This window comes from Quercus suber, unplaced genomic scaffold, assembly GCF_002906115.3.
Source record: "Quercus suber isolate HL8 unplaced genomic scaffold, Cork oak 2.0 scaffold_68, whole genome shotgun sequence".
Classification (NCBI taxonomy): Eukaryota; Viridiplantae; Streptophyta; class Magnoliopsida; order Fagales; family Fagaceae; genus Quercus; species Quercus suber.
Genome location: NW_027069533.1, coordinates 316,909 through 334,615, shown reverse-complemented (window position 1 = coordinate 334,615; position 17,707 = coordinate 316,909). Strand labels below are relative to the sequence as shown.

The window sequence follows — 17,707 nt, the reverse complement described above, 5'->3', positions numbered from 1 at the left end:
TTACAGTTTTGTTTACCCCCCCCCCCTCCCCCCCCCCCCCCTCTCTCTTGCTGCCTCATATACACAAATTCTGTCATTCAGTCCATTGAACCATCTCAGTTGAATATATATACTTTTTATTTGAAATTGGACCTATTTTGTCATCTCATGTGTTGCAAGAAAAAAAAAAATGTAATTTTATCAAGAATATATCCATATTAGGCTAAGAATGTGACATAATTATTAATAAAGTAGTTATTCATTTTACATCATATCTATCCTTCCTAAACATCATCGAAGTGGATTGAACAGACCAAAGTGAATTGAATGGACGGAGTGGGCCGAAAAGATTGAAATAGACCTAGTGGAGCAAAGTAAACCAAAGTTGACCAAAATGGACTAGATGGATTGAAATGCTATGCTGATGTGATTCAATAAGAATATAGAAATGATTTAGATATTAAATAGATGTAGATGTCAAAACTCAAAGGCTTACACTTTCGAGTGAAACACCTTATACCTCCTTGATTAAATTGTTATCTTTATGCAAAAGCCTACATTTTCCATTGAAAATACAGGAAGTTTGCTAAAGGATTTTAAGCTAAATTATTATTATTATTATTATTATTTTGGTTAAAAAAATTTATGTGAGGGGAGGCTACCCCATACTAGGGTCAGGACAAGCCACAAACTTCAAAGAGAGCTTACATGGAATTTATAGATCGCCCACTAAAAAGAACTGCTGGCAACAGGACTCGAACTTACGCCTTTTGGACGAAACATTCGAGTCTTACCAACTGAACCAACCCCCGTTAGCCTAAACTAAATTATGTACTTCAACAAGTAATTATTCAGTATTTTTTTCAATATCTAATAATTTTCGCCTTTGTTTGGAAGTGATTTAAATTATGAGATGAAATATATAATACTTAACGAAAATATTTTTAAAGGAAAGAATTTAAATCCCTCCACCTCCTCTCAACCATGATGCATAAAAATAATAATATACTCCTATAATAAGATAAATCATTAAAATTAAAACAAATTCCTTCGCACACACAATTTTTTTATTATTATTATTATTACTATAATTTAAAAAATATATATAAAAATAAAACATTCACAGTAAAATAGTTATTCTCTCCCATTTTAGCTTCATAGAAGAATCGCAAGTCCAACCATCCCAAAAATGGCAACAACAGTAACTCTCCCATCGATGATGATTCCTCGCAGTTGGAATTTGAACCTTTCTTCTCCACACCAAAACGGACCGTTTTGGACCAAGAAAACACCCTCGATTTCTATCACTCTCTCTCTCTTTCTCTCATCCACAAAAATTAGCAGCAGCAGAAGCTCTTCTACTACCTTGCCTGCTGCCTTGCCCTTCGATCTCTCTCCTCCTCCAATCGATCACGACTTCCTCGTAAGTAGTAGCCTCATTTTCACTACATGCCTACATTTTATTTTGTGCCAAATTTCTTATATATATATATATATATATTGAAGTGACCAAATGTGTATTTATGTTTCCAAAATTTGGATTTTTATTTGCGGTAATTTAGAATTAACAGTTTTTAGAGTAATTTCCCTCAAACATTTTTTTCTTTCTACATCTTGTATTATATATGCAATACGCCCTAATTATTGTTACACACGCTGAGTTATACACTGTCCTACACACTTCAACTGAACTGAAAACACGATTTCAGACTGTGACTAATGTTTTATGTATATGCACTAAGAGCCTTGTAGCTCAACTAGCACTTCCTGATGTTTTCAATGGGGGCGTCAAAGTTCAAATGTATATATTCTAGTCAGTAATCCGTGCCGTGCACGGGAATGTCTGAGTATGAAATTTGATAATTACTAATAGGGTATTAAAAAAAATATGATATAGTGTCCGTTTGAGAGTAGTTTATTTAACTTTTTATTGAAAAGTGTGCTGAAGTATACTTATACTTTGAAAGAGTGAGATTTTTAAAAAGCTGTACATAAAAGTTAATAACAAAAAAACTGGCTTATAAGCCAGTGCCAAGCGGACATGTACTAAGATTCTAATGGAGGGTTTTAATGTAAAATATAATTTAAAATCAATTAAAAATATGTACACTATTAGAATAATGACATGAAAAATTTATAGGTCTCATAAGTTTATGTGGAAAGATTTCATGAGATGAACCAAAAGTCAAACATTTTTATTTTTATTTTATATATATTATTCAGATATTGTGTACGTATGCATGCATGTGTTACTTATATAATATTAATATTGTACAGTATAAAAAGAAAAAAAAAAAAGGTACCTTTATCTGAATTGGAAGAATGGTTACCAGATTTTAAAATTTTGTGAATTTAATGAATCAAATAATGCCGTAGGTTTAATAGCTTGAATCTTTGCAGGATGCTCTGACACTTTCAGGTACAAAGGTTTCGGATGATGGGATTGTTGAAACATTTGACAATGATGATGAAGCATTAGATGCGGTTGATAATGGGGTTGTGGTGCGTATTTGATTTGATCATAGTTCTAAACCTCTGCTTGTTTTCCTCTTCTGTTTCTTCCTCATGCTATTGCTTAGTTTGGTTAACTTTGTGAAGGAAATGGTTCTATGCTTATGTGATCCTCCAGCTTTGTCATATTCGTGAATTGCATGAGTGCATTTTAGCTTCACGTATTACTGAGTTTTTAAGACATGACAAGTAGATGCACATGCAAACAGTATTGATTTTTATGCTTTGCCATTGAAGTTGCATTATCAGATGTCATTTTTTTCCTCTTAAAAGGTTTTTATTGCAGAGTCTGGTGCAGATAAATTCTGTGTTGATTTTTAATTGGTATTTTATTTTGGTAATTGTGAATAAGAAGAAGATTTAGTCCTGGCTCCTTTATTTGTACTCTGATCAATTAGACATAGTTGTGACAAAACTTGGAAATGTGTTGAACATATTCACCATTGAATACCCTAGCAATAGATTTTAGTTAGTATTAAGCAAGACACTCCACTTAGTTTCCCGAAACAAATATTTGAAGTGCTTTGAGGAATCCATGAATAAATAACACAATGTAATCTGGCTCTGGGCATGCCAAAGCAGCTAAAACTATTAGGCATTGATGGACTAGGCTTATGCTTGGGCTTAGTCAGCTAGATCAGCTAATCACAGCTCATAATTATTTGCTAAGTACAACTCTGTGCTTATTATGTGGCTTCAAATAATTTAATCCATGCAGTTGTTGTGGAGTATTTTTGGTTACATTGTTTACAAGTTTTATAAGACTGAAAGCAGTCTTTGAACTTATTTCTTTTGGTAAGCTTTTAGCAATCCATTGTGTTTGAGTTTTAACTAATCTTGATCATGTAGCTATGGCTTTATGGCTTGATTGTATTTCTTTTTGTGACATCTGACATCTTAGGTTGTGGACCTTTCACATTATGGCCGGATAAGAGGTACATTTTTCTTTCATGTACTTTCCTTATCATCATCATGATGTTAGCTAATATGTTGGTATTATTATCAGACATATTAAGTATTACAAGTTCAGAAACTGCCTTATTTTAATAATTGACATTTTTCACCGTCATCTTTGCATTGAACTCGTGGTTTGTTTTTTTCATATTATTAAGCTTATGATGTATTTTTTGATTGAATGCTTGAGGTTTACCATTCTAATTTATCTAAAGCTCATGCTGTATATGGTGGTTCCATTCTTTTTTTTCTTTTTCTTTTTTTTCCTTCTCTTACGAATAATATGGATTCAACTGACATGAAGTTAGTGGAGAAGACCGTATCCAGTTTCTTCACAACCAAAGCACTGCAGATTTTGAATGTCTTCACGAAGGACAGGTAAGTTTTGGTAGGATGTGAAATTATTTCTTTGCATTCATGGAGTTCCTACTTATATCAATACAAATCTACAGGCTTAAGTAACAGGATTTCTCATTGAAATCCGTAGGGATGTGACACTGTTTTTGTTACACCAACAGCTCGGACAATTGATCTTTCACATGCATGGATCATGGTAATCTTCATTGTTCTCCCGTGGCTGATGGCTTTCTTGCAATGTAATAATCTTAGTATTTTTGTTAGCTGATTAGAATTTTTTTTTGGTTGCTTTTGTTCACAGAAAAATGCAGTTTTATTAGTAGTTTCACCAGTGACGTGTCAAAGCATAACTGAAATGCTGAACAAGTAGGTGCATCTTGTTGAGTTGTATTTCTTCATGTTATTATTTACTATTAGTAGTATTAGTCTTTTGTATTGCAAATAAGGATAGTATTTGTTATGTCCAGCAAAAATGTGGTTCAATGGCTGTCAATAAAAATATACAGTGGGCTTTTGACAGATTAGATGATACCAACAGAGTACAATGTAGAAAAAACAATTCATCCTTGTTGTTGAATAAGGTCTTGTTGGGTTGAGTGAATATATTTTTTTGTATGGAACTTTTTTTTTCCCCTAAGTTATTGTCTTGTGTTATTAAATCTTTTGCTCACTATATTGATATCAAGAGAAAAGATTCATGCAGTAAACCTTTTATGAGGAATTCAATCGTAGGTACATATTTCCCGCTGACAAGGTCGAGATTCAAGACATCACCAAGCAAACTAGCTTATTTGTTTTGGTGGGACCCAGAAGCAATCAAGTAAGAAAGTTATGAAGTTCTCGTATATTGCTAGATATTTTTCCAGCATTCTATGTGATGCTTTTGAAGCTTTGAATTTGATGAGATTAATGATTGTAATCATTGTGATCAGGTAATGGAGGGGTTGAACCTTGGTGATCTTGTTGGACAACCTTACGGCACACATCGACATTTTAGTGTATGCTTCAATGATTTTCTGGACTGTTGTATGAGCAATTTGTGCTTATTGGTTTATTTTTGTGTGAGAATTACTAGACATTCTCCCTTACCTCATTTTCCTGGTCAAATCTATATATGCAATGAATTCTGTTACAATTTTCATCTGGTACAATTTATGATCATTATTGCAGTCAATGACTTGATTTTGGAGTCTGAGTGATGCTATATATATGTATATATATATATATATTCATTTTAAGTTGACACATAATTCAGGGATTTTTTTTCCACATAAAATGGTTCTGTTCTGTGTGTACATCAGTTTTCTAGTGTGATTAATAAAGCATTTATGTTACAAGCAACCTGGGGAAAATTACATGTTACATCATTGTAATTTGCCTCATATGACAATTTTTTTGATGTGACAAATGATGTGTCATCAGCAGGCCATGACTTAACTCCATTTAAAAATTGTATCTATAAGTGTCAAATTCTGGCTTGGAGTAAATATCTACTGAAACCAATAGCTTGATTTAACACTTTGTCTTTTAACAACTTCTGTACTGAAAAAGGTTAATGCTTGTGTCTTTTAACAACTACTATACTAAAAAAAAAATAATAATAATCATTCAAATTACAAGTTCACAATTAGAATAATGCACTATGGAAGTATAGGAAGCCAAGAACAGCAGCAATTTATAGTTCACATTTATCATTTGCAAATGATCTTAACCAAAATCCTTTTTCAACTTGCAGGTAAATGGAATGCCGGTTACTGTAGGGGTGGGAAATGTCATTTCCGAAGAAGGTTTTTCTCTGTTGTTGACACCAGCTGCTGCTGAATCAGTCTGGAAAACCATTCTTTCTCTGGGTGCTATCCCAATGGGCTCTAATGTGTGGGAAAAACTAAGGGTTCTTCAAGGTGGAGAATTCTTTATTGCGTCGATTGGCTTGCATGTTTGTATCTATATAATATGAGAATGGAATTTCATTATTGCAGGTAGGCCGGCTCCTCTAAAGGAACTTACTAATGAATTTAATGTCCTGGAGGCTCATCTCTGGAATTCCATCTCTCTGAACAAGGGTATTTAAAGTTTTAACTCCTGTAAAATCATTTACATAGGACAAGAAGATGGGAGGTCTAATTCCAATCTTCTCAGGGTGTTACAAGGGACAGGAGACTATATCTAGACTCGTAACATATGATGGGGTCAAGCAGAGACTCTGGGGAATTCGTCTATCAGCACCAGCAGAACCTGGCAGCCCCATCACAATTAATGGGAAAAAGGTACTAGTCATGATTGATAGAAAAATAACCCATATAATTTTTTTTTTCCTCGCTTATACTGTGTTTGTTCACTGAAGAAAGGTGAACGAAGAAAATGGAATTAATTTGCAGATTAGGTTTCTCATTTTATGAAGCTTTGGAAACAAAATATCCAATCGACCACCTAAAAAAATTAGTTAGTTTATTTAGTTTTCTTCTTTGGAAATCAAAAGATAATAATATGCTAATTTAATTAGACAAAGTTTATTCAAAAAGCAGATGGATTTTTTATGCAATGGTGGTCTTTTAACAATTTTTTGTTAGGATAAGTTAATAAAAGAGGCCGCCAGAGGAAAAGTATACAGAGGAAAAGTTCAAAACAAAAGGTTTTTATTTTATTTTATTTTTATTATTATTAAGAAAAAAAAGAAAAAAAAAGAAAAAGAAAAGAGCAAGCGAGCCATACTGTCTTCACGGCTCTTGCACATAAAGCACCAATCCATAATAAATAATGCCTATGTATATAATTTTCATTTCTGTTACCTTTAAGCTATTACTCTTTCTGGGTTAACATGCACTGTATGGTCGCATCTGCAGGGAAAAAACTAATAATAATAATAAAGGGGAACTTCATGGTTGTAATATATTTGTGAACTTTGTGCAGGTGGGAAAGTTAACAAGTTATGCATCTGGAAGAAAAGAATCTGAGCATTTTGGTTTAGGCTATATCAAGAGGCAAGCTGCTTCAGATGGAGACACTGTAATTGTTGGAGACGACATCACAGGGACAGTGGTGGAAGTTCCTTTTCTTGCACAGCAATGCCCACCATCACGTGGTTCAAGTTCTTGAGGTACAATTATTATGTAGATTAAGATGAACCCCTGTTTTTTACAGATTGTTATCTGATCTCATTTTTCACCACTATCAGATGTAAATGTCATTTTTTGATGGTGATGACTGATGATGGCAATGGTGAAGATGTTTGGTTCCTAGTTCTTGTTTTTAGTCCTTAATGAGGTCTTGAAATATGAAAGTAGGAAATGGGAGGGAAAGACCAATGTGGAGTGGTCTTTCTGCCCCTTGGACAGTGGGTTTTCTTGTCTTGGCTAAAAGTAGTATGGTAGATTGGTTTAAAAGCGATTTGGTCCCCTTTTTTAAAAACGTGAAAGCTACTCTGATGTCTAGAGCACTTGTTTTGCTGCTCGATTAGAGATATGAGGTTTCAAACATCAAATGTCGATTGGACTAAAATGTGATGCCTTCAATTTCTGACTTCTCTCCAAGCAAGTTATATTACTGTTGGAATACATCTCTCTCTCTCTCTCTCTCTCTCTCTCTCTATATATATATATATAGGCAAAATTGAGAGAAAATCCAATTAGAATCTAATTTTGCTCCACATGTCCCATCTAATCTAAGTTTTTAAATTTTTGTATCAAGTGAGTTAATAAGTGTAAAAATTGAATTTCAATTAGAGTCTAATTTTGCGTCACATGTCCCATCTAATTTAAGTTTTTTATTTTTGGTGCCAAATGAGTTAATTAGTGTAGAAATATGGAGTCCAATATAAATAAATCATTAAAAAAAAAAAAAAACGTAATCATATATGTTACTCTATATAGAAAATTAGAGGAAGAGAGAGTTTGAATGATTTTATATTTATGATTTTTTTTTTTTTTGGGATAACTAAAAACAATTCAAATTTATAAGTCATTTATATAATATACTATGACTATGTATGATCTATTACTAACTAGGTGTGTGTGTGTGTGTATTTTTTTTCTTTTTTTAAACCAAATTTTAGAGAAAATTTAATTAAAATCAAAATTGGATTTTGCTTTTATTAGTTTTAAATTGTTTAGATTTTTGCTATTATTTTTTTTTGTGAACTAATAAACATATTTTTTATACTGTTTTTATTCATATATTTTGTATGCGAAGATGTATATTTTTTTTGTTTGAGAAAAAGATAAATATTAAACGTAAGAAATTGTAATTAAGCTGAACGATCTTATGTACCTATCTCCATTCAATTTAGGACATACTATTTGACCAATTTATTATTTCAATTTGTGTTATATTTAGTAAAATTTCACAGGCAGTAATTGTGAATTGATAGTATATATGTAGTATTTAATAGTGATTTTCAAAATTATATTCGTAATAGCAATGTAAAGAGAAATTTGGCGTAACTAATATCATGAAAATTGTAAGGAAAAACTATTTTAGTACCTCTAAATGTCATGGTAAAATTATATCCTATATGTTTAATAAATCAAATTAACATCAATAGCACTACTGCAATTCATCGTTCCCGTGCATAATCACGAATTACACACTGGTTACAATAATTTTAGATGTGTTGTAACCATAAAGTTATCAAATTATATACATTATTAGCACTAGGACTTGAGTAGTACTTTCCCCTCTCTCATTTTTTGATAAGTTATTCTAAGTAAATCTCAATGCCATAAAGAAGGGATAAAAACAAAAAGAATAAGTTGATGATCATCAAGTACAATCTTGTAGTATTCTACATGCTTGAGCTCGTTTTTCATCGCTCAATTCTGTGGGAAACTGAACGAGAAACTTGATTCGAAAATCACCTCTCTTTCCTGGGTCTTTAGGATTTGGCATGCCTTGGCCCTTAATAACCTTTTCATAGCCAGGATATATGATATCATCAAATGACAATGTCATCTTATCACCTCGAAATAGAGGAACCGAAATTGAGCAGCCGGTGAGAGCACTGAGTAGAGGGACTTCAACTCCAATTTCCAAATCGTCACCATCCCTTGTAAACAAAGGGTGTCTCTTTTCATCTATTGAGAAGATTATATCAGCTGGTAAGTAGCGTGGTTTCTCATCACCCTTTCCCTCAAATGTAACCTTAGTTCCTTTCTTCCATCCAGGTTTTACTTGTATCTTCAGCACCTCCTCTTGTTGGACGATCATCCTGTCACATTGTGCATCATTATAAGAAAAAGGCAATAACAATGACACAAACACAAAATATTTACATCTTGTTAAGTTGACAAATCTGTAATTAGTACAACATCACTTTAACGAATACAAATTCTCTATTACATATTTTATATTCTACTTTATGTTTCACCAATTACAACTAGTCGTGTATTTATTTATTTCATTTTAAACTTTGGTTATTTTATAAGGAAAGATAAACAAGTATATGACAAGTTGTGATTGGTAGAATATAAAGTGGAACACAAAAAATGGTACAAAAGATTTGTATTCGTTAGGCTTTTATCGGTGCTTGTGTTAATTTTGTTTATTGATTATTATGATTAATTTTATTTGCTTATGTACTTCTTTTTGAAGTATTGTTTTTACTAAGTACAATTGTATTTATACCAAGCTTTTTTTTTTTTTTAACTAAAATAAGTCCTAGAAAATAAGCTATATCAAATCAAGCTTAATGAGCCTTGTATTCAAGAAACTGTTCCTTTGTTCTTCCAATTCAAATCAACTTCATTATGAATTAAAACACTGCAGTTTGAATAAAATCATTCATTGTCTATAGAAAAGTAAATGATTTAGACCAATGATAGAACCATTTTTTTTTTATGTAATCGAAGTTTTTATTTTGGCAGGATTAGAAAACATAAATTATGCATAATATATGACGCATGATATGATTTGATTATGTCTCTTACAGGTTGAAACAAATGAGAACATAGGATATGATTGATTAACTAACCCGGTATTTGTGATGACATCTCTATTGATCTTGATCTTCTTGACGCATCCTTCAAACAACTCCTCAAGAGTGCACTTGAGCTTCTTCTCGATGGGTGGAGGTTTTTTAAGCGCAGTTGATTGCGAGAATATGATCGGGGTGCTGCTCCTTCGGCTGCTCTTATTTCTTGATAGAGAAGGCACGGGGCTTACTGGCTTCTCAGTTTCTGGTGATCTCATGTTTCTTAATATAGAGGCTTCTGTTTCCGAGTTGCTCCTCCTGCTTTTACTTCTTAATAGATTGCTTTCTGTTTCTGATTGGCTCCCTCTACTCATATCTCTTGATAGCATAGGGAAATCAGTCTCTGATGTGCTCCTTCTACTCATACTTCTTGATTGTGGGGTGGAGTACCTTCTTGTATTAGGAGTACTAGTGTTTGTGACTGAACGTGGGCTTGGTGTTTTGCTTCTTCTTCTACTTGTACTCCTTGAGAAGAGGGAAGCTCTGCGTGTGAAGAAGCCATCTTCATCTTCATCCTGATCTTGATGAATAAAATCCGCCAGTGTTGTTGAATCGTTAGTTCTTCTTCTTCTTTCTTCATCATATCTACCATTGACAACCTAAAAATGGAAGAAACCCAAAATAAAAAAAGTCCTCACTATACAGAAACTAAAATGAAAAATCCCATGTATATAGAATCTAAAATTCTAAATGCTCTCCATAAAATTCTAAATGTTGTCTTCAAAATAAAAATCATATGTCATATCCTATTTTTAGTGTTCCAATTTTTATTACCCCAAATCTCAATCATACCTATATCATTCTTTCTCCCCCATATAAAGTAAATAAAACACTAAAATTAGAATAAAATATTTGTATTCGTTACTTAATGCACAAAACTCTCAATTCTACCTTCTATTCTAATTTTTTTTTACCAATTGGAAAGTACTATACTTGTTATTGCATTAAAGCTCAAAACCTTGAAAATAAAAGAAAGGGCTTTTGCTTGAGGCTTTATTTATTTTTAATGAATATTTCATTGAAGCTCAAACAAAATTAATCCAAATTTTATAGTGTAAAAAAGAAATTACAAGTTTTTAGCCCCAGAATACAATTTTCACCCAATGTTTATGGTGTAAAAAAAGAAAGCACAAGTCTCTAGCCCTAAAATTCATAAAATCCAGAAGTAAAAATAAAATTCCTTCTGGGGTCAAACACCCCAAATGAAAATTTGGGTTAAAACAGAGATTTAATAACCTATCTCGTTGATTTAATTTTGCATGGATTTAAGAGAAAGATGCATGAGAAATTGTATGTTTACGTACCTTATAGGCTCCGTTCTTAATGCCTGGTGATCTGGCTTCAACATCTGTTTTGCTTATGGGGCTTTTTTCAGAATGAAATTTATTGAAAAGGGATTTGTATGCTTTGCATAAATCTTTCGAGATTGTGAGGATGCTATAGGGATCAGTCGACGGTGAACGTGGAGGGTCTCCCATGAAAATAGTGAGAGAGAGAAAAAAAAAGGTTGAGGATGAAACCCACAAAAAAAATGTGATAAAAAAAATGAGAATCAATGTGTGTGGAATCAAAGATGAGAGAGAGCCTCTTGTTTCCCATTTATAAATAAGGCAAATGTTGGGTCATTTTGTTTCTCAATTAGTTGTTTCTTACATTTATTTTTGCTATATTTAGATGTAGTTGGAGCTCCAAATTTTGTTTCCTACATTAATGTATAAAATTTGTTTTGTCATGTCTAACTGACCAATTTTTGTTACATGTTACTCTGTAACAACCAATTTTTTTGTGACTAAATGTAAAATCACATGCACTAAATTGTTTAAAAGTACACAATTTTTTAACAGTTGCCAATGTGACAGAGTGACATTGCCTATGAGACAGTGTACATATGTGAGCAAACCAATTAATTTCCATAATTTTACATTTAAAAACCCCAAAAGAAAAGAGTGGCATGCCCCAAGCCTCCCTAATAAGTAAGTGTAACAAATTTAATATTATTTTCCTTATCTTTTTTCTTTTTTTCAAATTTTTTTATTATCTATTTTGGAGTGGGGACAAAAGAGAGAGGCTATAATAAGGCCACTCAATCTCATTGATCAAACCAATATTATAAATACCATTTTGGTATGTTTATTAAAATAAATTGGTGTGTTCAAACACGATTGTGAATTTCATTCTGTTTCAATAAGAACGGTCAAAATGTTTCATTCTAATCACAAAATTGGTACATTTAACATCATATTCTACCTCACCTTATTTTTTAAGTTGTTTTGATTTGTTGCAGTCAATATGTGGCTCAACTTTTTCTTTTCTTTTCCCTCCTATCTTCATTTCTTATCTTTATGAATTTTTATTTTTATCTCTTCTTTAATTCTATTCTCTCCTCCCCACCAATGGAAAAAGGTGTTGCACATAGAAAAATTAATTGGAAAAAAATACTGCAAAGAAAATACTCAATGATTGAAGTTTAGTGTCATCTTATACAATATAATTTAAACCAATTTAAAGGGAAATTTCTCCACTTCTTCAAATCGATTAGAAGAGAATTCCTCCAATCTATTTAAAAGTAATCCTACACATGCTTTTAGTCACATTATCTATTAAATTATGTAACTTGGTTCAGTTACTTAAATATCACGCAATAAAGATGACGTGGATTATTCTCTGATAAGTATTCAAGAAAACTTTAACCCTTGACTTCTCAATAGGGTAGTGCCCAAGATGTTTTCTCACAACTTGCGAATATGGCAAGTTATGATTTGTATAATATAGAATTTTTACATGGATCCTTTATTCGGCATCCTTTTTATTATATACCAATTATAACATGTCACTTTAGCAATTATTAAAAGCGAGAAAATTATGTAAAAGCTCCAAGGTTTATACCATATTTTAGATTAGGTCTAAGGTTTTTAATTTTGTTAATTTATAAAGTCTCAAACTTGCAAAACAATTCGATTTAAATTTTCTATCTATTTGTGTTATTCATTTTACTTTGTGTTTTACCTAGGTATCAAGTTTCAATTTTTTGGCAATCACTTTCTCACTTTAAGCGAAAAATTTTCCTCTAAACGAAGCTTTCTTTTTCTACCCTTCTAATCAATTTATGAATAAACTCTATGGGAAATGAAAATTTTAATAAATAATTTTTTGCTTTTTTTTACTCTATTACTAGAATTGATGGAAATAAATAATATAAATTGATAAAGGTTTCAAATTGACATAGTATTTTAAATTAGGAATTTAATTTAGAAATTTAAAAACCTTTTGAAAAATGGTATACATACAACTTTCTACATAATCTCAAAAAAAAATAATAAATAAAAGTGAATTGTTTAGGTTGCCTTACCTAGCAAACTAAAAATTGAGGCCCACATAGCATATGGGTAATTCATTACTACTAGGCCCACACTAGTTTTCTTGCTGGCTAAGAAAATGCTGGCACGAAAAAAATTAAAAAAATGAAAATGGTAAAGATGTTCACACTTTCACAGCCCCAAAATCACGAATGCCATAACGGCAACGCCAGGCCAGACAACATTTTAAACTCTCCATTTCCATCTTTCTCAGCTACCAAACAAAGCTTACACTCTACCAACATCGGTTTCCTCGAAAAAGCTACAATCTTTGAGGATGTCATCTGGTATGTAAAATCTTTTTTTATATAACAAGGCAGTTTTTTTATTCTAAACTTTTGGTTTGTTGGTTTGTTTGTTTATTTTCTGGGTTGTGGTTGATGTGGAGGTTTATTTTGTTTCATGGCTTCCAATGCAGAAAGTGAGGACACAGCTATATCAACCTCGTAAGTATCTCTAAACTTCTTTTCACTTTTTTGTATGTGTAAAATGTGTGTTTATTTTGGCTGCCAAGAAATGGTGTGAAAAGGAAAGAAATTGAAATATATCATGAGTTACATGCCAAACACAAGAAATCTAGCTCAATTGGTAAAAAAATTTGTTGTCGAATAAGTACTTGAGTTTAAAATTCCACCTATGACAAAAAGAAGCAAATTGGTGCTTTGGAGTGATGTTAAAGAGCAATTACCATGGGGCATGGAGTGGACGTTATAAATTTCAAATCGAATCATATCTATTAAACAAATACACAAAAGAATGCCTTAATCTCAACTAAATATTTAATTTAGTTATTATATTATTTGGGGTTTGAGAAAGTAAAAGTTTTTTTATACTTTTAAAATGGGAAACCATTATAATAATGATTTATTAATTTGCAAATTACCTTTCTTTAAACCCGCAAAAGTGAGAGTTTTGTGCATTTTATATGACCTTAATAAAAATGTGAAAAATGTCTTTTTTATCTATCCTACTTAATAATAGGTAATGGGTATCTTAATTTATTTTATTATTATTTGTTATAATATGAATGAGAATTTTATTCAGAACAAAGTGGTAGAGAATTTTCAGCTCAGTGCAACCAAACTAGCAGCGTTGCAGTAAAACAACTAAGTACACTCTACTGACTTGGGTGTCTTAATTGCAGGCCGAGAACCTTGTATAAAGATCCTGATGATGGGAGGCAGAGACTTTTGCTCGAACTTGAATTTGTTCAGTGTCTAGCTAATCCTACTTACATACACTGTAAGTTGGTTATTTTCGTGTGAAATTCACTTAGTATGGTAGTGGTTTTATAATATGGGCAAGAGGATACTCCTACTCTCATTTGAAATGGAATAGAAAGCACCCATTTGGTGATCCACAGATTGTGGTTGAATGATCTTGTATATACCTTGAAAATATTTATATCCAAATGATATCCATACCTTATGCATGTGCAATTAAAATATGTATGGAATGTCAAATTCTTTAGTGAAAATAAAGAATCTGTTTTAGATTAGTATAAAGAGCATTACTAGGCATTAAATGTATTTCAAGACTGACATGGTTAATCAACTTCCTGTTTCTGATTGAATAAAAAATTGACCATCAATATCACATTAATTTAAAACTTTTCCTTGCTATTTGAACCAAATTACAGAGTCATGAAGTGTTGAATCTTCGTTGTTCACGATGTGGACAATAAACTCATCATTGCATCAAACAACACCCCCCCCCCCCCCCCCCCCCCCCCCCCCCCCTTTCCTTTCTCATTTTTTTTATTTTTATTTTTTTACCATTTGGATAAAATGCTAACGGGTAGTTTCTTTCTATTTTTGTTGTTTTTGTGTATGTGCGATTCAAAGCAAAGTCTCTTATTTGATGACGAGATTTTACTAATTGAACTAATTGGATTCTTGACCTATCCTTCTCCTTTTGGCTTTTGACGAAGGCAAGTTATTTTAGTTTTTAGACTTTTGATTTAATCTAAGAGTTAATTGTTTAGGTTTGTGATAAATTAAACATTTTGCTATTATTTTCCGTTAGAATCTAATTACAAGATGTGAGCATGATTTTTGTCACATAACATCATCAGGTGGATATTTAAAAATGACAAAATCTTGTCGTTTAACTCCCCTTCTACAAAAGTGTATTAACACACTTATTGGCTTCTCGACAGAGGTGTCAGTATGATCCTTTTGTGAGATGCAAATAAGCAATTCTTTGTGGTCGTGAGGTTTTTTTTTTTTTTTTTGGTGGGATGCAAATAAGCAATTCCTTATGGCCGGTAACATCATCAGGTNAGAATGAATAGTAGCCCATCAAGTCTGATGGGCTACTGTTCATAGCCAAAAAAAAAAAAGAGATATAAAGAACCAGTTGGAGCATGAATAATAGCATATATTCTCTATATTTTGGTTATGCATACACTATTGGAGATGCTCTTACTACATTAGATTTGTTGTAAAATTATTATGAAAATGTTATGAATGTAGTAGCACTATTTTTATTTTTGTTGAACCTAAATTTTTGTAATTATCAAGTCAGGGTGTTCAAAATTTTTATGAGGGTAGTCACAATAGGTTAGTTTAGCATAATATATATTTTTTGGCAAGTGTATATATACATTTTTTTGCAAGTCAGGGTGGTCCTGTGACCACCCTGGCTTGCATGTAGAGCTGCCACTACTGGACTGGACACCCACCCCACTTATTTTGTATCTTGAGCAACAGAGTGGCTCTTTGAAATCGAATATCTTTTTACTTGGAACAACTAACTGGTTCAGTAATGGTTGTATATTTGTTACCCACTGAGGATCAAATTGATGGTTTCATTTACTTAAGTAGTTTATTTGTTGATGTAGATTCCATTATATGGCTTAAGCTAGGAAACAAGTGGTCACTTAAGTTTTGCAAAAAGAATGATAAATTCACTTATAATTCCTGACTGAGAGAGAGAGGCAACATGATGCTATCATAGCCACAGAGATGTCTGTTTACCCTCGACGTAGCTAAGGAATGAAATTACGCCTTCTCCCCTGCACCACACCACCACACATGCACAAAAGGGAAAATAAATAAGGATAAATTGAGTTCCTGGCTATTGCGTTCATATAGTTATCTATTATGGCCTATAGGTAGAAAAATGTCTACCTAATCAGATAAATGCAGTGGCAAACCTTCCTTCTTTGCTTCTTGTTTCCTTTTAGTTGCTAAGTTTTGGCACAATGTCTTAAGTGCATCTTTTAAATCTCAGACATTTATATTTATTAGATGTCACTTGTTGGTATGTATTAAGAGAGTAATGAATTTGAGTTTCTGGGTTGAAATGAGAGTGACTTATAACAGTCAATGAAATTAAATGTATTTTTCCATTTGTATTGACACTATAAATTTTTTCATGTAAATTAGCTAATGAGTTTGAAAATTATCTGGAGTTGGCAGGAGTTGGTGCATAGGCAGCAATTCTACTTCTGGAAGAACTTTAAGAACAACAGGCTGAAACACATTATATCAAGGTCTCAACTTCAAGCTGCTGCTGCAACTCCAGCTTCTGTTTCTCCACCACCCACACCACCTACAGCCATTGCTGTTGTTTCTCCACCATCCACACCTCCTACAACCATTGCTGTTACTGCTCCTATTGATCCCCCAGAATCATCCATTGCTGTTACATCCAGCGCAACTGCTACGGTACAGGAGATAAGTAGTGGGGTGGATAGATAGAGGAAGCATGGTTCTTATCTTTAGTTTAGCTAGGTAAGGGGAAAACTTTAACAATGAATTTTCTATGTTACCAAGAGTCTTGTAGCTCAGTAGAATTACATGTTCTCTTTATAGAGAACTTGGTTCAAATCCCCTCCCCCACTAATTGTAAGCAAAATGAAAAGTGAATTTCCCTTTTTCTTTTAGTTAAATGAAGCTGTGTAAACCCCCAGTTATACTGATTCTTATATGATTTCATTACAGGAAAGAAGTTTGATATATGCTATCATCTATCATGAATATGTTGGATGGAATACATTAATGAAGGGCCTTTTTCCTTTTGTCAAAGGAGAGAAAAGAAAGGGAATAATAATTTTCAAGGTAATACTTCCTTTTCTTTGGGTTGAAGTTGAAGCAGGATAGGCACTGATTCCAAATGAATTTTGATACTTGTAACCAGAATTCTCAAGTTTTCTTATAAGTGTATTGAAGGTGGTAGATAGATTAATTATCATTTGCATATGCTCACTCAAAAGTGGTGAATGTAATTTTAGTGTGTGGTGTTACAACTTGCGTTCCTAATAAGTCTAGGGATATAACATTTTTTCATTATTTTCACAATTGCTAACATGACTTATTATGATTGGTGCACAATACAAGTGGTGTCAACAATGAGCCCAAGTGGAAGTGGCATTGCTCCACTCACAACAGACCATATCAATATTGTGAAAAATATTATATCCCTAACATTACTTCTGCCTCCACCCCCCTTCTCCCAAACAGAAATAATAATAATAATAATAATATCCAATTTGTTATATAGATAGGCATGTGCTTTTGCCTTTGTGGATCTCTTCAATTAATGATTGGGACTATTGTAAGCAATGCTGCCGGTACTATTA

The 17,707-nt window shown here is 32.5% G+C and overlaps 3 protein-coding genes across 5 annotated transcripts; 2 read left to right on the top strand and 1 right to left on the bottom strand.

The window, feature by feature from the left end:
• Window positions 1-1,117: 1,117 nt before the first annotated feature.
• Window positions 1,118-9,942, top strand: LOC112015966 (putative transferase At1g60990, chloroplastic). 3 transcript variants are annotated; one of them, XM_024048431.2, is made up of 13 exons: window positions 1,118-1,402; window positions 2,380-2,481; window positions 3,392-3,425; window positions 3,749-3,822; window positions 3,932-3,997; window positions 4,103-4,167; window positions 4,534-4,621; window positions 4,734-4,799; window positions 5,537-5,702; window positions 5,781-5,864; window positions 5,941-6,068; window positions 6,712-6,898; window positions 9,835-9,942. In XM_024048431.2, exons 1-12 carry the CDS (start codon window positions 1,169-1,171, stop codon window positions 6,895-6,897), a joined length of 1,293 nt encoding a protein of 430 aa, XP_023904199.1. In that variant the 5' UTR covers window positions 1,118-1,168; the 3' UTR covers window position 6,898; window positions 9,835-9,942. The 3 variants fall into 3 exon arrangements, with proteins under 3 accessions (XP_023904199.1, XP_023904198.1, XP_023904197.1); XM_024048430.2 differs by lacking the exon at window positions 9,835-9,942 and adding an exon at window positions 9,725-9,829; XM_024048429.2 differs by lacking the exon at window positions 9,835-9,942 and adding an exon at window positions 6,977-7,355.
• LOC112015957 (uncharacterized) lies at window positions 8,416-11,280 on the bottom strand. Its single transcript, XM_024048421.2, has 3 exons — window positions 11,071-11,280; window positions 9,767-10,365; window positions 8,416-9,004 (listed from the first exon to the last, which is right to left on the bottom strand). The coding sequence occupies exons 1-3, from the start codon at window positions 11,242-11,244 to the stop codon at window positions 8,560-8,562; spliced, it is 1,218 nt and encodes a 405-aa protein (XP_023904189.1). The 5' UTR covers window positions 11,245-11,280; the 3' UTR covers window positions 8,416-8,559.
• Window positions 11,281-13,255: 1,975 nt separating this feature from the next.
• LOC112015871 (mediator of RNA polymerase II transcription subunit 31) lies at window positions 13,256-17,395 on the top strand. Its single transcript, XM_065773067.1, has 5 exons — window positions 13,256-13,409; window positions 13,541-13,568; window positions 14,267-14,372; window positions 16,545-16,859; window positions 17,070-17,395. The coding sequence occupies exons 1-4, from the start codon at window positions 13,400-13,402 to the stop codon at window positions 16,824-16,826; spliced, it is 426 nt and encodes a 141-aa protein (XP_065629139.1). The 5' UTR covers window positions 13,256-13,399; the 3' UTR covers window positions 16,827-16,859; window positions 17,070-17,395.
• The last annotated feature ends 312 nt before the right edge of the window (window positions 17,396-17,707 follow it).